At 39.4% G+C, this 20168-nt stretch overlaps 1 protein-coding gene across 1 annotated transcript in view; it reads left to right on the top strand.

Annotated features, from left to right (window-relative positions):
- The window catches only part of LOC127571029 (histone-lysine N-methyltransferase 2C-like), a 355346-nt gene that overhangs the window by 313480 nt on the left and 21698 nt on the right, over positions 1-20168 (top strand). The window contains 12 exon segments of the mRNA XM_052017016.1: positions 185-248; positions 2221-2453; positions 2963-4657; positions 9827-10033; positions 11755-11919; positions 13466-13604; positions 14480-14627; positions 14920-15104; positions 16890-17044; positions 17333-17576; positions 18091-18233; positions 19747-19854. Of these exon segments, the coding sequence (XP_051872976.1) occupies positions 185-248; positions 2221-2453; positions 2963-4657; positions 9827-10033; positions 11755-11919; positions 13466-13604; positions 14480-14627; positions 14920-15104; positions 16890-17044; positions 17333-17576; positions 18091-18233; positions 19747-19854 (3486 nt within the window).

Raw genomic sequence — 20168 nt, 5'->3', positions numbered from 1 at the left:
AGGACAACAAAATAACTTTTAAAATAAATTCCTAAAATAAAAATTAATCTTGTTGTTGTGGGCGAGCAAGTCTTTAGAGATGGATCTGATTATATTATTTAGAAATATAAAACAATGTTTTCTAGATTGGAAGATCATTTCACCATGAAAAGTACTAAAATATTTATATTTGGATTGTTTTCAGGATGGAAATTTGGCACCTCAAATGCAGCGACCAAACCCTCCATCTTTTGGTCCTGGTTTCATGAGTAAGTTGCAGTGTCTTTAATTGAAGTTTTTCTTAATTTTATCCAATTATTTTTATGTGCTTAAGGAAATTATTGAGTTTTGCATCTAGTTTTTTTTGACAAAATTCAATAAAATGTTTTGGGCATTAATTCTGAAAATAGCTTGAAGGAGAGGGAAACAATTATACAGTCTGAATTTAGTAGGTTTTGAAATGCTGCAAACCTTTGTCCATTCACTAGCTTATTTCCTGTTGATGTACCTGACTCGCTGGTAGAAAACAGTTGATTTAAATCCTAGTCCTGGTCTAAAATCCACAGTGCTTGCTGCTACTGCTGGAAAGTGGTATCTTTTTTGGGAAAGTTAAGCCAAGGCCCCTGTTGTTCTGTTCATGCCACATAAAAGGTCACGACTTAAAACGGAGCAAGTGCCTTTTTCGAGTGTCTGACCAAAATGTTTCCCTATACCAACAAGTCTTCAACAGGTTAGTGGGTTACTTAGCTCATTTGTGAGATTTTAATGTGAGTAAATTATTTGAATTCCCTTCAAAAATAACTCTTGGTGTGAAGAACTTCGAATTGTCTTAAGGATTTGAACATTTTATTTCCAAGTACATTGCTTTTGAAGTCATGGAAGCTGTGTTAAGAGTTTCATTTTTTGTATTATGAAGAATGCAAGTCAATATCAACATCTGAATATTTACCAGAGTATGCACTTGTTTGGCAACATTGCTTTGAATTTGGTGCACATCTTCCTTGCTTAGGTGGTAGTCCTACAACCTAGGTCAAAAGGTCTGCTCCTGAACCTTTGTTTTGAGCACCATGCATTAGTGGTTGATTAATTCCAAATTGGATAACCCATTTTCAGTGGACTGTTACAGAAGCGCCATGTTCTGTTGTATGCAGGATGTTTTAAAGTTTTGTAGGCAACTGGTTCTCAATATTCAGTTTTTGTGTGTTATTGAATATTTGAGAATGTACAAACTTAAAGTTCTTCCATAGGCACTTGCTACTACTTAGTATTGGCTTGGTGAGGTGGTGAACTTAAAACTCCATATCCAGATCAGTGGTGTTTAATTTTGTATTTGACAAGATAATGTTTGGAACTCGTCCTTAATTTTTTAAGTTGATGTCACTTCTATTCACATCAGTACCACAAACTATAACAGTGTTTCCTCTCTGTCGATCCTGTCAGACCACCAGAACAGTACATCTTTGAAATTTAGACAGCACTAACAATAATTCGTTTTCTGTGGAGCAAAGAGCCTGAAGCTAATCTCCTCAATTTGAACAAGTAAACCTGGCAGATCAAATGTTGGACCACTCATCTGAGTTTTGCTAGTTGTGAATCTCTGTCTCCAGTTCAGAAGCATGTAGTTCATGCCTCAGTGTGGGCTGTGACCCTAAAAGCAATGCTAGAACTGCTACCTTCCAATGAAATACTGATCTAAATATTTATCAATCTATCCTTCATAAATGTCAACAATCTTGCTGCTCTGCTTAAAGATTTGGTGTAACAGTAGAAATATAAAGCATGGAGAACAGTGTAAAAGCACCGCTCATGAGTTGTGTTAAAGCAATGGTAATAAGCATAGAAAGCTTTATGTACCTGGCACTTGTACAAAATCTAGGCTTATGCTCCAGATTGACTGGGTCTCTGGAGATGTTAAAAGATGTCTATTGATAAAATATCAAACTGAGTCAATTCTACAGTCTTGTGGACGTAAAAGATTCTATATCACTATTTTGTAGAAAAGCAGTGGAATTCTCTTTGATACCTTGTCCTCTATTTATCCTCAGATAAGCACCTAAAAACAATTTGTCACAGTGGTGTTTGTGGCATGTCACTCTGTCCATGTTAGCTGCACAGTCCCACATTCCAAAAGTGCTTCAGTGACTGTAAAAGACTTGGAGACACCATGAGGTTGTGAAAGATATTAGAAAGTAGTTTTCTCTTCCCCATTCCCGTTAGCTAAGAAATATTATTATTCCTCAGATGATGCCCAGAAGAAACAGTATGAAGAATGGCTTCAAGAAACTCAACAACTCCTCCAAATGCAGCAGAAATTTCTTGAGGAACAGATTGGAGCCCACCGGAAATCGAAGAAGGCTCTCTCAGCTAAACAACGCACAGCTAAAAAGGCTGGACGAGAATTTCCAGAGGAAGATGCAGAGCAGCTTAAGCATGTAACTGAACAACAAAGTATGGTGCAAAAGCAATTGGAACAGGTAACTTTCCTATTTGCAGATATGGCATTGTGGTAAATTCTGAAGCATCATTCAGTTTTCCCCCACTGCAGAAAACCCTGCAGTTAAGTCTGTTCTTGTGCTCTGCTGGAGTTTGTTTGTGTTCAAGTTGATCCCAGTAGAGGTATGGGATAGAATAGAAATTCTGGCTAGTCTTTACTCTTTTACCCAGGATTGCTGAAGTTAGTTATTGTTCTCATAAAGTTGTTTCGGTTGAGAAGAGGCTGATGAGTTAAGATGCATGGGAGTATGATATTATAGTTATTTTGGAAAGTGAGGTCTTGGAACCAGAATTTAAAATGGGATGGGACAGGGTGAAGAAGGAAGAGGTGGTTGGCAGTATTGGTTAAAGAAATGATCACTGCTCCAAACAGAAAGGGGGCATTCTCACCGGAATGTATTATAGACATCCAAACAAAATAACAGAGGAAAATTTAATCAGATTTCTGATTGGAACAAACAACTGACGAATGAATTTTATATCTTTTTAGATTCGAAAACAGCAAAAGGAACATTCAGAACTCATGGAAGAATATCGTATAAAGCAGCAGCAACAATGTTCAATGCTATCATCCTCCATGATGCCTGCTGGATCAGCCCAGCTTCCCTCAATTCAAGGTGGGACTCCATCTTCAGTAACGCAACAGAATTTCCCAATGATGCCACAGCAGCAGCCCAGACAACAAATGCAGCCACCTGTTCCTCCACAGCCAGTGGGTAACAGAATGGCTACTGCTCCTCAATGGCAGTCTTGCAATCCGAATGCAGCTGCCCCTCCCCCCCTTCCCATGGGTACCCCTAGGATGCAGCACCCTGCACCACCTCAGTTGCCAATATCCAACACCCCATCTACTCAAGGGGCAACAGTCACAGCAAATCAACAGTCCAATGTGCCACCGCGAGTCGAATTTGATGACAACAACCCATTCAGTGAAAGTTTTCAGGAGAGGGAACGGAGGGAGCGTTTACGAGAGCAGCAGGAGAGGCAGCGAATCCAGCTTATGAAAGAAGTTGAACGTCACCGTGCTATGCAAAAGCGAATGGAGATGGAGCAGCAGCAAGGGATCTCCGATTTGAATGCGCCAACCCTGTCACAAATGCCATATTTTAATTCTGAGTTGCCTTGTGATTTCGTGCAATCTCAAAGACCCCCGCAGCAGGTGCAGCAGATGGGTCTTATTCCTCCCCAGCAACAGAATCTGCTTCCACAATTCATGAATTCACCTCCTCCAACACCTTATATGCAGTGCAGTGACAATAGGCCAATGGGGACGGCAGGATTTGAGCCTGAAGGTCATGCGGTCCCAGGTGGATGCCCACCTATCCATCCTATGAACCAGGTGCCATCTGGTCTTGGCTTTCCACAGAACCCATCACGCCCTCCATTTGGACCAAATATGCCTGTTGGATCTCAAGGGAAAGTTGATGGAGGCCACTTTGGTCCAGAGAGTGGAATGCAATTACCAGGCAATTATCCAGGCCCAGGTCAATCACTCATACAACTTTATTCCAATATTATACCAGAGGAAAAGGGAAAGAAGAGAAGAAACAGAAAGAAGAAGAAGGATGACGAAGATGACTGTGCGAGGACACCATCTACTCCTCATTCTGATATTACTGCACCAACCACACCCATTGTTGCTGACTCTGCTAATGCAGCTGTTAATCTACCTGGTGATTTTGTATATAATCAAGGTGAGAATGAGAATGGAGAGTTAAATCAATTAGCTAATAATTCAAGTGACAACCAACCTCCATCTGAACTTGAACGTCAGCTTTCTTCCAATGTTAGTGTACCACAGAGAATAGTGTTACAGCAGCCCTGTCTCCCCTCTGAAACAGAACATAGTCCATCAAATGAAGCTGCCAGGCCAAACTCAGTGAAGGTGGAACAGACAGAAACTACAGAGTGCCATGAGCATGCACAACACAATATGGAAACGCAGAACCAGGTGAAGTTGGAGGAGAAAATTGGCATGCAACAGCCTGCTGTTTCAACACACGGACCAGCTGCTGGAGCAAACGTACCAGCATCAAAGCAAGAATCAGGGAATGAGCTCCTGAAACATCTTCTGAAAAATAAAAATCCTCCACTGGCTGCTCCCCAAAGATCTGGAGAAAAATCTGAAGATGAATCTAGTATGGAAAGCAGACTGGTGAAGAAGCAGAGTCCATTCGAGGGGCAGGTATGTCTGACCATGTCAGCTTATTTTCTTACTATGCGATTCTCTGCAAGTTCTTTATATTCTACTTTACTCATTTAAGTGAACTTTGAATAAAATGTTAGAGCTCTATATTTGCAACTCGAGCCTAATCCTAATCTGTCACCACTACTAAAGATGTTGCTCCATCTGGCCTTTTAAATTTTTTTTGCACTTATCGCTGCTATCTTTCTGCTGTACTAGTGGATAAGGCAGGTAATTACAGGCCTAATATCAGTGGTAGACAGGCTAATGGGGAAAAAAAAATTTGTGGACAGAATTAATATACACTTGGAAATGCAGAGATTAATCTACAGTAGTTATCATGGCTTTGTTAGGAGGAGATGACCACTTGCCTGTGACCACTTTTGTTAACTTTTTCTAACAGAATTTCTAGATGAGGCAGTGCAGCAATACTGTTAGTGAGGCCTTGGGCAAGTTGGCAAATTAGATCCAAAATTGGCTTAACAGGAAGCAGAGGGTGATGGTGGATGTTTGTTTTTATGATTTGAAAGCCTGTAACCAGTGGAGTACCATAGGAATTGGTGCTGGTACCCTGAATGTTTGGCAATACATGTTAATGACTAGCGTATGGTTATCGGCGGTAAAACCAATAAGTTTGTAGATAGAACAGTACAGCATGGTATGGGCCCTTTGGCCCTTGATCTTGTGCTGACCTATATAAGCCTACTCCACGGTCAATCTAACCCTTCCCTTCCGCACAGCCCATAACCCTCCATTTTTCTTGCATCTATGTGCCTATCTAAGCATCTTTTTGTAAGTGTCCCTATTGTATCAGCCTTTACCACCACCCTCAGCAGTGCATTCCAGGCACCCACCATTGTGTTTTTAAAAAAAAAACCTACCTTTGATATCTCCCCTAAACTTTCTTCCATTCATTTTAAACAAATGTCCTCTTAAACCATTGCTGCCCTGGGAAAAAGGTGCTGGCTGTCTATGCCTCTCATAATCTTATATACCTCTATCAAGTCACCTCTCATCCTCCTACACTCCAAAGATTAAAGCCCTAGCTCGCTAAACCTTTCCTCATAAGACATGTTCTCTAATCCAGGCAGCATCCTGGTAAATCTCCTCTGCACCCTCTCTAAAGCTTCCACATCCTTCTCTTAATCAGGTGACCAGAACACAATACTCTAAGCATGGTCTAACCAGAACATTACCTCGCAGCTCTTGAACTCAATCCCCTGACTAATGAAGGCCAGCACACCATACGCTGCTTTAACCACCCTATCAACTTGCATGGCAACTTTGAGGGATCTATGGACTTGGACCCCAAGATCCCTCTGTTCCTCCACACTGCTAAGAATCCAGCCAGTAACCTTGTAGTCTGCCTTCAAGCTCGATCTTCCAAAGTGTTTCACTTCACACTTTTGATCTGCCACTTCCCTGCCCAGCTCTGCATCCTGTCTATATCCTGTTGTAACCTATGACAACCTTCTACACTATCCACAACACCACCGACCTTCATGTCATCTGCAAATTTACAAATCTACCCTTCCACTTCCTCATCCAAGTCATTTATAAAAATCACAAAGAGTTGGGGTCCCAGAACAGATCCCTGCAGAACACCAACTTCCAGGCAGGATACGCACCATCTATTACACCCTCTGCCTTCTCTGGCCAAGCCAATTCTGAATCCATGCAGCCAAGTTTCCATGGATCCCATGCCTCATGATTTTTTGGATGAGCCTCCAATGGGGAACCTTGTCAAACGCCTTACTAAAATCCATATACACCACATCCACCGCTCTACCTTCATCAATTTGTTTTGTCACCTCCTGAAAACTCAATTAGATTCATGAGGCATGACCTGCCCCTCACAAAGCCATGCTGACTATCTCTAATAAGACTATGCTTCTCTAAATGCTTGTAAATCCTATTCTCAAGAATCCTCTGCAATAGCTTGCCCACCACTGACGTATGCCTCACTGGTCTGTAATTCCCAGGATTATCCTGATTATCTTTCTTGAACAATGGAACAACAATTGCCATCCTGCAATCTTCTGGTACCATTCCTGCATCCAGGATGGATGTAAAGATTATCATCAATGCCCTAGCAATCCATACTCACTTCCCATACTAACCTGGGGTATATCCTGTCCAGCCCTGGGGAATTGTCTATCCTAATGTTTTTCAGAAGCTCCAACACTGCCTCTTTCTTAAGCTTAACATACTCTATGCTGACTTCACATTCATCTAAGTCCCTCTCTCTGGTGAACACTGAAGGAAAGTAGTCATTGAGGACCTTCCCTACCTCCTCCGCCTCCAGGCACATGCTTCCCCCTTTATCCCTGAGCAGTCCTAACCTCACCATAGTCATCCTCCTGCTCTTCACGTACATGTAGAGCACCTTGGAGTTTTCCTTAATCCTACTCAGGAAGGCCTTCTCGTGTCCCATTCTAGCTCTCCTAAGTCCCTTCTTAAGCTCCTTCCTGGCTACCCTGTCACACTCAAAACCCCCGTCTGATTTTTGCTTCCTAAACCTTTAGTATGGTTCCTTCTTCCTCTTGACTAAATGTTCCACCTCTCTTGTTAACCATGGTTCCTTCACCCTACCATCCTTTTCCTGTCTCAGATCACACAAATTGATGGTGTTGATATTGAGGAAGATAATCCTAGGCTGCAGAATGATACTGATCTGATGGTAAAATGAGTAGGGCAAGGAGATAAAGAATTTAATTCTGATACGCAAGTTGATGCATTCTGGGAGCACTGCTAAGGGTAGGGCATACACACTGAATAGTAGGGCCATAGGTCATATTGAGGAACAATAGGATGTTGATGTTCAAGTCCAAGGAGCTATGCAGGTGGCAGCACAGGTAGATAAGATGGTGTAGAAGACGTATAGGATACTTGCCTTCATTTGCCAGGACATAGAATATAAGAACAGGGAGATTATGATTCAGCTTTATAAAACATTGCTTAGGCCACAGCTAGAGTATTGTGTACATTTCTGGTCACCGCACTGTGGGAAGGACATCATTGCACTGGAGTGGATGTAGAAGAGATATTTGCCAGGATATTTCCTGTGATGCTAAGTTATAAGGAGAGACTGGATATGCCAGATTGTTTTCCTTGGAGCAGGGGAGACTGATGGACCTACAAAATTATGAGCAGCATAGATGGGGTAGATGGAAGGAAACTATTCCCCATAGCAGAGGCTTTAAAGCTAAAGGCATAGGTTTAAATAAATGGCAAGAGGATTAGAGAAGATCGGTGGAAGAACTTTTTCCACCTACAGGGTGGTCGGAATCTAGAACGCACTCCCTGAGGGGATGGTGGAGGCAGGTTAACAAAATTCAAGAAGCATCTAGATGAGCATTTGCATCACCTAGGCATAAAAGGATATAGATTAGACCTAGAGTTATAGAGCACAGAAACAGGCATTTAAGCCCAACGTGCCCATGCTGACCAAGGTGTAAGACCATGAGGCCATTTAGCCCTTTGAGTCTGTTCCACCATTTGATTATGGCTGACTTATTTTTCCCTCTCAACCCCATTCTCCTGCCTTCTCCCTCTGACATTTGACGCCTTTACTAATCAAACCTATCAACCTCTGCCTTAAGTATACCCAATGACTTGGCCTCCACAGCCATCTGTGGCAATGAATTCCACAGATTCACCACCCTCTGGCTAAAGAAATTCCTCCTCATCTCTGTTCTAAAGGGACACCCTTCTCTGGGGCTGTGCCCTCTGGTCCTAGACTCTCCCACTACTGGAAACATCCTCTCCACGTCCACATTATCCAGGCCTTTCAATATTCGGTAGATTTCAGTGAGATCCCCCTCATCCTTCTAAACTCCAGTGAGTACAAGCCCAGAGCCATTCAAATGCTCCTCGTGTGTTAACCCTTTCGTTCCAGGGATCATTCTTGTAAACCCCCTTGGGCCCCCTCAAATGCCAGCACATCCTTCCTTAGATATGGGGCCCAAAACTGCTCACAGTGCTCCAAATGTGGTCTGACCAATGCCTTATAAAGCCTCAGCATTACATCCTTGATGTAATATGGTCAAAGTATATTCATTTCCAGAGATTTGTTTTTCCTGATCATGATACTTGTTTTCATTTATTCTTCCACAAAGTAAATTAATTATTGAAAATGTTTCACAAAGATTTATTTTGTGTTGATACATTTTTAATAGGGGAGAGCAAGAAGTTAAAGTAGAGATAGTACAGTAACAGAGAGCTTGCACAGATTGTAATTGATTTTAGGTGGTCTCTGCCAATTCATTTTGGACATCTGTTAAGACTACCTGCATTCATTAGGCAGGCATGGTAGTCTAGCAGTTAGCGTAACACTATAACAGCGCTAGGGAACCAGGTTCAATTCCGGCTGCTGTCTGTAAGGAGTTTGTACGTTCTCCCCATGTCTGCTTCGGTTTCCTCCACGTGCTCCAGTTTCCTCCCACATTCCAAAGCTTGTACGGGTTAGGAAGTTATGGGCATGCTATGTTGGCTCCAGAAACATGGCGACACTTGCGGGCTGCCTTCGGAACACTCTACGCAAAAGATGTATTTCACTGTGTGTTTCGATGTACATGTGACATAGATATATCTTAATCTATCTAAAAATAGCTCTTTCAAAGAACTTGTATTGTTAAAGTTAGCCAAAACTTTCCATAATACTGATCTCTAATCAGTTTGTATAACAACAAACTGCATATTTCAAATCTGGTCCATTACCTATAGTTTCAAACATCCTTAGGTTCATTTTTAAATGAGAGAATTGTATTTCAGTCTTGAAATTGTGCATGACTAAGTTTCAAGCAAAAGGAGCTATTAGTGACCCAAAAATCCCCTACGGCAATCTTAATGGCTATGGAGATGTCTGCCTATAGGAGTTGCTGATTAATTTTTACATATGAAAAGAATTTATCTGGAAGAGAAAACAGCTGAAGAAAAATGTTTGGCTTGTGTTGGGTTAAGGAAAGAATTGACCAACTTACTGCGTAGCTTGAGACCAAAGAAAACAAAGTTCAGAAAACGATAAGTTCGCCCATATTGAACCTTTTAAATATTATTCTGTGTAGTGTTTGGTTTAGGATTTGGGTTATATTAAGCATCATATGTTTCATTTTAATTCGTATTTCAAAAGAAAAAAAATTAGCTTCTGATCTCTGTGTTGGAATGCAGAGTCCACCAAGTGGATATAACTTTGATGGAAAGATGATTCAGCTGCAAAGGAAGGATTCAGAGGAAGAAAAGAAGCGTCCAAAAAACAAACGATCGCAGAAAACGGCTGAGAAGACAGCGTCACGTTATAAAAAACGAAGAAAAGATGAGGAAGACAGGCATGCAATCTATCCTAATACTGATGTTCTAATGAACCAGTTAAAGCAGGTAGGCATTTCTTATTCTTCACCTCTTATTCTTTAAAACTCATGAGTATAGACCCAGCCTGCTTAATTCTCTTCTTGTGGCCTCTTTCCTACCACACCCCGTCCCCATTCCCAGGAATCAATCTTTGTTCCACTCTATTGCAAGTATATCCTTCCTTGGGTAAGGAGGCCAAGTACAGTCTCACCTGGGTGTTACTTAAATTCAGTAAGACCTCTTTTACTGTTGTACACAAATCCTCCATCAATTAAGACTGACACACTATTTGCACTCCTAATCGTTGCTGTATGTGCACGTTAAGTTTGAGTGATTTATGTACAAGGATACTCGGGTTCATTTGAACACCAACAACTTGTAGTCTCTCAGCATTAAAAAAAACTGTCTTTAATTTTCTTACCCAAGTAAGATGACTTGATATTTTTCCACCATATTCCATCTGCCATATCCTCACTCATTCACTTTGCTTGTCTATATCTTCTGAGGCCTCTGTATGTGCTCCTCACAGCCCATGATACCTACCTTAGTATCAGCCATTTTGATCCAATCATATTTTTTTAAGTGCCCTGCAACCACTTCATTAATAATATTCCAGCAATTTCTCCACTACAGGTGATCCCCGCATTATGGGAGGATTGTGTTCTTAGAAAAACAGGTGGTATCACAATTTTCCATAACACAAAGCTGTGTCACCTGCGCGTGCATCAGGAAACCTGAGTTGAAAGAAAATAAATTTTGTATTGATTTTTTAATGTTTTTTTAACATTACGTGAGGGTGAATTTTATTCTGTATCCCAAATTTTTAGAAGTGAATTCTGTAAGGATGAATTTCCTTTACCCAAATGGCTATAACATGGGGGTTGCCTGTACTGATGTCAGAACTGCCCGTAGTTCTGTTTCCTCTGTCCCTCTTTCTTAATTAGTTATAGAGTCGTTGAACATGGAAAGGGGCTCTTCAGCTCACTCCTATGGCCACGCCAACCATCAAGTGCATGTCTACACTAATGCCAGAAGTCCATCAACTCCACTCCACCACCACCCACCTTCTCTTGCCACTTATCAACACTTGGGGCTATTTACAATAGACAGTTACCATACCAACATCAACCAGCACATCTTCGGCATGTGGGAGGAAACTGAGACACCCAGGGGAAACCCACAGGGTCATGTAGAATGTGCAAACTCCACACAAATAGCACCTAAGGTCAAGATTGAAATCGGATATCTGCAGCTGAGAGGCAGCAGCACTAACTGCTGTGCCATCCATAGTGTTGCTCCAGTTACTACCTTATGATCTGTGGGAACGATTACAGAATCTATAAAATCTTGGAATTGATTGCTTTAATTGCAGTTCATTGGGCATACTGTTAATTGATAGCTTTACTGTCAAGCATAGATTTAAAAGGGGGGGAAAAAAAAGTGCATTAATGCCACGATCAGCAGTCCTGACAGAAAAATTGGAAGAGGTCCATTCTAATCGTTTTTACCTCCTTAAGTTGTTCAACTAAATTTCAATTTGATTTGAAATGCTTTCTTTTGTACGTGGGGTGACAAAGCAGTCCTCTAATTCCAATGTGATGAATTAATAAATCATTTGAGATTTATTTTTATAATACAGCAAGAAGAAAATGATTTTGAGAAAGATCCAAATCATAAAAATGGGATTGTAAAGGGAAAAGTCTGAATGTAATAAAGTTATGTTTATACTTTCTTTTCTTTTCTATCAGCAACTGACTCTTCTTCCATTGCTGGAGCCAACAATCAGTGTGAATTTTGCTTACTTTCCTCCCTATGGTAGTGGACAGTTAAATGGTGATAATCTGCTAACTGGGTCTTTTGGAAGTGCTGCTCTTGACAGTGTCCCAGATTATTACTCTCAGTTGATTTACAAGGTATGTATGTTGTGTACTGATTAAAAAGGTTGTTGTTGTTGTTATCACTAGTATTTTTAAGGGCTGAAATCAACCTGCATATGAATCTGTTCAGATATAACAATAGATAAAGGACATAGGTTCAGGTTATTTCCAAAGGCCGTCAGTTGGATTTAAAATTAATTTTTCAGATTGTTTTGAGTGAAAACATTTACAAAATTTGCCTCATTTTTCTTCATAAGTATCTGATTACAAATTGTAACCTGTATCTATTCACCAACATATGTTATTACATAGCAAGCCAGATCATACTTGACCTTTGCCCAGCAGTTCAGATGAGAACCACTATGTACTTCCCATAGATCAGTGCATTTGTAATATCTATGCCTGGGCTTGCAGCACAGAAGTATTGAATACACCAGAGATCAGCTGCTAGCTTCTTCCCTGGACTTGCCACAGCTCAGGGATAGTGTCTGAGTAACCTGAGTTAAGTGGCAAAATACTTTATGTACTTGGTCTCTCTCCTTTACATCAGCCATGGCTGGTATATCTAGTATAGCCCCATTCATTTGTCACCTTCCAACCCTCACTTATATTATCTCATTTTATATTCATTTTAAATTAATTTACAATAAATGTATTTTATCTGCAATTGTATTTCAACTGTTTCTAAATCTCTAATCTTTAGAGATAGTTAAAAGGACTTTGACAACATAGGCTGTCCAAGGCTATCAGTGTATTCTTGGATCAGGGTTGTGGTTTCCACTGTTTGAGGTCCAGATGATGCTTGCCCAACACCAAGATCTCTCTGCTCAGTACTTCTTGGGATCCTACCTTTCATTGTGTATATCCTACTCTTAATAGCCTGCTCAAAATTTATCTTGCATTTTTTCAGGACATTTCAACATTTCCTTTGGAGATGTCAGTACTGAAATGCTGGTTTTCAAGACTAACTTCAAATTTACTTGCTGAACCCCATCCCCACAAACTATTTCTTCAACATCATTCCTATCAACATGCAAAAATAGAATGACTTCTGAATGCACGTGGTGATGCTACTTCAGTCCAGATCCTGGAAAACAGTGTTACTTTGACCTTCCAGAATTGGAGTCCTCCCTTTCTGTTCTCAATTTCAACTGTCAGGCAATGGCAGAAGACTCTGGCCAACTGCGACCAGGTCAAAATAAGCTGATGTTTCAATGTTTCCTGCATCACTGAAAGCCTTGTGTGATATTCATTTCTCTATTGTGTATAATGTAAATGCCAAATTCCAGTGTCTGGCATATCACTAGCTGGATTCCTACAAAGCAACTGCAAGTCAAAGTAATGGGGGACTTCATCTGTGTTGTATGAAACCACAGTGAATCAGTTGCAGATATCAGAGTTCTTTGAGCTGTACTTGTGTAAAAGATGCTGTTTCAGTTAAGTTTGTCTTGAAATACATGTCAAAGTTTGCAGGAAACCACATCTTTCTATGATAAAATGTTGATCTTATAAAAGGTACAAAAGGACTTTGTTTTTCAGGTAAGACAGCAACAGTTTAATTTTTTTTTGTTTGGCACAACAGAACAACCTTAGCAATCCTCCCACCCCACCAGCTTCCTTGCCTCCTACACCACCACCTGTGGCTAGACAGAAGATGGTGAATGGTTTTGCTACAACTGAGGAGCTTTCTGGAAAACCAGGAGTAATTGTACATCATGATGGTAGGGAGATTCAATTGTGCTTCGATTTATTCAGTTAGAGTATCAGAAGTATACTGTTATATTGCATAAGTCACAGTTGAAATGGGAAAACAATCCAATGTGTTGATTTTTTTTCTATACATAGTTCAGTGCTAGTCAGTTGCACTTGAAGGTGTTTTGTGTTTACAGAAAAGATAAATATTCCATATCAATTGTAAGAATATCTACTCCCACTGTTGGCTGCAAGACCATATGGTGGCCATTTTATGGCAAAGGCAGTGTGGCATGATTGCCATTTCAAAAATTTAAAATATTTCCTTAATGCAAAAGTGGTAAATTTGCTTTTTTAGATCCCAAGGGTAATGTAGGTTGTATGCTTATACACGTTTCTGATGCAGTTTGGGGAAAGTCTCAGTGCCCTGTTCTACAAAGTCAAATAATCCCCACAAGGTTATTTCTGACTACGCATTCCCCTTCTCCCCTGGAAGTAGAATTGACATTTGAGAAGAGTTTCCACATGTTAGTGAAGGTAGTGATTGGGAAGCAGGAAGATGAGATGGTGGAGGGAAAGTCTTGATCTAGGAGAGATTTAAAAAAAAACTCAAGTGGGGTGTCTAAATTTTGAGAATTTTAATTTGAATTTTCACAACTGCACCACATATCTGAAAATTAAATCTGCATTTTTCATATTTCCTTTATTAAAACAAGAACCATGACATTAGAGTTATTTTGAAGGGGAAAGTTGAAGGTTTCATTATTGGCTCACACAGTTGTGTTATTCTGTAATTCCTTCCCTCATAATATTTTCCTTGGTAGTTCGCAACAGGCTTAACGATCTGTTGTTCTCTTAGACCTTTAAATTGGGTTACTCAACAAATGGATATTTGTATTTTTAGTGACCAAAGGCCTTGGGCCAAAACAGTACCAGCTACCTTTTAGACCTGAGGATGATTTATTGGCAAGAGCTTTGGCCCATGGACCGAAAACAGTTGATGTTCCTGCCTCCCTACCAACTCCACCTCATAACAACCATGAGGAACTAAGGTTTGGCATTTCATTTAAGAAAATTTATGATAGCACTGCAATAAATATTTTCCATTGTGTTTTATTGTTTAAAGGAATGGATAGACCCAGGTTGTTCAGTCTTGTTGCTGAATTGCTTATTTCACTAATTAGTGTCATCGTCATAAAATGCTTGCTCCCTACTTCTACATGTTAAAATTACCTTCTGGGTAAACACAAAGTAGGAAAGTCACTAATAAATTGACATTTGCTGTTTTAAAATACTTGGTTATACTCTTTATTTATATCACAAACAACACACTATTCCTTACAGAGGTCAAGACCATTGTGGTGATGACGATCGTGACTCCCCAGATAGCTTTGTAGCATCATCGTCTCCTGAAAGTGTGGTGGGTAAGGAGGTCAGCAGATATCCTGATCTGTCCCTGGTGAAAGAAGAGCCACCAGACCCAGCTCCATCCCCAGTCATTCCCATGCTTCCAAGTTCCACTGGCAAAGGTAAGGGGGTATTAGTCAATAGTATTATTAATTATCAAGCTGTTTGATCACACTTGAAAGTTTTCTTAACATCTTGCCCTGTCATCCAGATGATGGGGCACCTGTTGAATAAAGTCCAAAATAATACGGCAAAAATATTTTGTTGTTAACAGAATCAAAAAGGATCAGAAACTTGGTTGATCTTCTCTCTGATCTAGCGTGTCACACTAAAATATCCATTGACATCACATATCTTAGACAATCTATGCATAATAAATGTTTAGATGGAACTATTGAGAAGATGTATCTACTCTTCGACCTATGAACAAGCAGTACGATAGGGTCTTTCAAGAGACTCTTAGATGGGTACATGGAGCTGAGTAAAATAGAGGGCTCTGGGTAAGCCTAGTAATTTCTAGGGTAGGGACATGTTCGGCACAGCTTTGTGGGCCAAGGGCCTGAATTGTGCTGTAATTGTTCTATGTTCTAAGCTTGTCTAATGGATACAGTTGATCTCGAGGAAGTGTGTTATTGGACACTGGGCTCTACACTTCTTTGTCATACCTGGTCACTATTGCAAATTAAACTGAGTTTCACAGAAATTATTTAATGATTAAGTGGAGTCAAAAAAAATGATGCATTGCACTGCGGAGTATAAATTTCCTATTGTTAAAGAATATCTTAATTGTTGTTTTGATCAAACGGATTCATCCATAGGACGTGAGTTAAGTCAATAAGTTTTATCTAAATTTTCTCCTTTCTTCTGAGGCTTATTTTGGGTAAATAATATTTGGCAAAGATGCATGTGGCAATAAGCTTCCAGGGTATTTCTACACTTACTACATAGTCTCAGCAAAGAAAGACATCTGATAACCAATCAGATTCTGGATCTTGGAAATGTCTGTTGTTGGATGTAATTTACCCAGAGATCTCCTTGTTGTCCAGTATCTCGGTACCAGTGAGATGTTCCATCAGCAATTTTAGGGACATGGAGTAATCTGAAAGTATCAAGTTGATTGAAAGCCTAAGAGGAAAAGAGAATTTGTTTATGATCATCTAGAATAGCTAAAATGTTATGAAATGTCAGCTGGAATGTTGAAGTAAGGGTAAACAATCTAAATGGTTTCAAATTAAAAACAAAACAAGAAAATGAGCTTCTGCATGGAAAACATAGATGATTTGAAAACTTTTTTTTAGAGTGACACTATATTTTGGCTTTGGAAAATGTGGTGACATTAGATTCCTGGTAAAGTGCATTGACTAAATGCAAGGACAAAATCAAAAGAAAGTTGTTTGTTTGCAACTAGTGCAGGACCTATTCTGAACTCTGCTTTTTAGAGTGGACTGTTGTTGCACTCCTGTCCTGGACCTGCTTGCTATTCTACTTATTTTGATTTTGTTTCATTTTGACTGAGAACAACATGGGCAATAAGTCCTTTCAGATGTCATCAGAATGGATGTTAGAATGTTATCTTTATCAATATCATAATAAGTTAGATTTAAATTACATTGAGCAGTAAATGCATTCTGTTCTGTATTAACATCAGTTTAGTGAAATGTGACCCTTGAAATTTGGTGACATTCCTATTGCATAGTAGAATTACCATAAAATTTTTCTCTTTACCCCCCCCCTGCTCGCGCGCTCTCTTGTTTTCCGTCGCTCTCTCACAAGTGTGCGCACATGCACTCACAAACACACACAAACTTTATTTCCGAATTATGAAAATTGTCATTTATAGTATGGGCAGTGAGATTTTTTTCTCATAAGATTTTCCAAACAATGATGCGTTTCTGTTCTGATTTCAGGTTCAGAAGCTAGACGGAGTGAAGTTAAGATGGAGCCAACCTTCGGCAATATGGGTTCATCTATGTATTTTAAAAATCAGTTTGCACAGTCCCAAAATGGACCTAAAATTGGCTTTGTGTCCGTAGCACTTACATTGACTCCAACTGCAGCTGAGGTGAGATGGTGCTACGAGATCATATTTAATTAAATATTTTGTGTATTTTCTGTTTTCTGTCTGAATGGTGAACTTTATACTTGTCCTGAATTAAAAGCCCTACCTCATCCCGCACTGACTTGCTGTTCATCCATGAAAGTCATTTTAAAATCTTGAACTACAGTTCTTATTTCTGTTTTTGCTCCACATTATTCCATATTTCAATGATTTTGGATGATAAAATTAGCAAAAGCATCCTTTAGCAGTTGATAACAATATCTAATAAAAAAATTATTTCTTCAAAATTAGGACATTAGTGGTGTTGTGGCAGCAGTGGCTGATCTCCTGCGTGTTAAAGTTCCCAACAGTTATGAAGTCAGCAGTGGACCTGAACCATCTCCAATGCCTTTGATAAATGCATACAAGTTCAACCAAACCTTTGAAAGTAGGCCATCGCTTATGGCTCAAGCTTCCCACCCTGGATTTACTGGCCCTGTCAAGATTATGAGACCTGTTGGACCTTCAAGTCTCCCATATATGATTCCTCCCCATGGTAAGTTTAGTTGTTTAATCTCATTGGCATAGTTAACATTGTTGGTAAGGCCACTCTTTTCTCTACTCATGCTCAATGATTTAAGAACTATATATCAGATTTACAACATTTGTGCTTTTATATGCTTTTTGTCAACTCCCTGGGAGAAGCAGCTTAAGAAATATTTACTGATAGGCATTATGCGTGACTGTAGCATTTTATAAAATGAACAACAATCAAACCTGTACTGACCATTTAAAAGATGCGCAGCTAAGGAAAAATGAAAACTGTTTCAGTAACGTGAATCTAATGGTACAATGAAATAGTCTGCAATACCACTTCTAAAATTTACCTAATTGTCAATGATGGCTACTCTGATTGGGAGAGAGGTTCAGTGCAGTTTAGGAAGGTCCCCTTCATTAGTCTTTTGTGGATTAAATGGCTGACAGTTTTTAAATGATCTGTGAAGTTCATAGTAAGTGCAGGGGAGATGGCTTGTGCTATTTTGTTTTCACCCAGTTGTCTTCCCTAGCAGGCACAGTGGCGCTCAAAGCAGATAATCGAGCAGTCATGAACAGCTCCACCACCTCTAAACCTCAATGGTGCCGTCATTGTGATGTTGTGGTGCTTGGTAATGGTGTACGGAAGACACTCACAGATCTTCCATATAATAAGCAGGTATGTTATTTTATGCAACAAGCCATATTTACTGCAGAATTACTATACACACTTTAAATCTTATGCTACATTATTAATGGATCAACTTGAATGGGAAGTTGCAAAATTTGGTGAATTAATGAAAGTACTTTGTTTCAAAGATTTTTGTCTATTTGTATTTACAAAAAGCATTAATAATGTGGCAATATTATATTGATACACAACACTTCAGTGACTGCATGCAGTTGCTTCACCATATAATGCAATATCATAGCAAAGGTAGTGACGGATATCGATCAAAGTTTTCAACCCTGAGAGCACTAGAGAGGTTGCAGAGGAGATATTCAAGGACTGGAGAATTATAGTAAAGAAGAAAGAGTGACTAGGTTGGAGTGTTTTGTTTTTGAAACGTAGGAGACTGGGGAGGGATGAATTACACAGATGTAGACAGTGAACGAGAAGAATGATAGCTAGAGGACATAAATTTAAGGTAGATGGCAGAAGAATTAGAAGATAGGGAAACCAAAGAGGGTTTGAAGGGGAAAAAAATTCAATCGCAACCTGAAAGGCATTTAGACAGACACATGAACAGGCAGAGAATAGAGAGATATGGACCAGATGCAGGCAGATGGGATTAGTTTAGATTGACATCATGGTCGGTGCAGACATGGTGGGCCGAAGGGCCTTTTCCTGTACTGTACTGTTTGATGTTAAAAGAACAATCTGACTGAAAGTGGTTGATGGGCTTTAAGGCATGGTGAATCATCTGGTAACACCAGGTTAAATAATGTTGCTTCTCAAGGGGACAATTATGGGCTACATGTTTGTTAATAAGGCAGAGTTCAAGCACTGAAACCTAATGAAACCAATTGCTCTTCATGAACATATCCATCAGTCTAATTTCTAATCTCATTGATCTATGCATTCATTTGAATGGCACTATGCCTTACTAAGACTCTTTGCTCTTACTTGTTCAATATATTTTTTTTAAAAATCAAATGAATATAAGCAACAGAAGTCCCTAAGAGTTTGTCTTTGAATAAAAGTCATAGAGTCTTACAGCATGGAAACAGGCCATTTGGCCCACCACATCCATAATGACCAGTGTTAGCATGCGGTTAAAGTATCCATTTTATCATTATTTTTAAAGTATGTTCATCTTAATTTATTTTGTCTGATGAATTTTTTAATTTAAAATTAAGTACTAAACCTATTCAGCATACACGCCACCAAATCCAAGTGTAGCATAAAAACCTTTTCTAATAAAACAGTTAAGCATTCTTTCAGCTTCATAAATAAAGTGGTACTGTCCTATGTGTCCTCCCTGAGCCAATTTGCAATGCATTTTTGCGACGTTTTGAGTACATACATTTAACAATTTTCTACAGTACGAAGCCTACTTGCCAATTGTGTGATTACTGTTTTGATTGTTTCTATTTTGACAGGAATTCCTCATTTTTGTAATTCTTGAGGGAACATTTGTATATATTTCTGTCAAAACACTATTATAAACCTTTTGTATTCCTTCCCTCAGGATTCAAGAGATGGAACAGGAAAAGCAGAGACCGATATTGTCTTTTGTAGCAATAGTTGTTTTGTGCAGTATGCAATGGCCACACAAGCAAAAACTCCGGATTCAAAGGTAATGAATAAAATACTTTTCCAGAATAAGAATTCCAAAAGACGTACGGGTAGGTTACTATGGGTTTAAAATGGGCGGCATGGACTCGTTGGGCCGGAAGGGCCTGTTACCACGCTGTAAATAAAAAAATTTTTTTAATTTTTAAAAAGAACAGTTTTAAAATTAAGCTTGCATAAGTGCACATTCAGTTGGCAACTTTTGAGTTTTCGCCATATATTTTAAAGAATCATACTGTATCCTGTCAATTAATATTAAAATATTGTGAGTCTATTTGAATAGGTAAGAGTAAAATAGTGTCAAATATGACAAAAATT

Source organism: Pristis pectinata, chromosome 5 (genome assembly GCF_009764475.1).
Source record: "Pristis pectinata isolate sPriPec2 chromosome 5, sPriPec2.1.pri, whole genome shotgun sequence".
NCBI lineage: Eukaryota > Metazoa > Chordata > Chondrichthyes > Rhinopristiformes > Pristidae > Pristis > Pristis pectinata.
The sequence above is the reverse complement of the archived record's forward strand: the minus strand, read 5'-3'. Positions and strand labels throughout refer to the sequence as shown.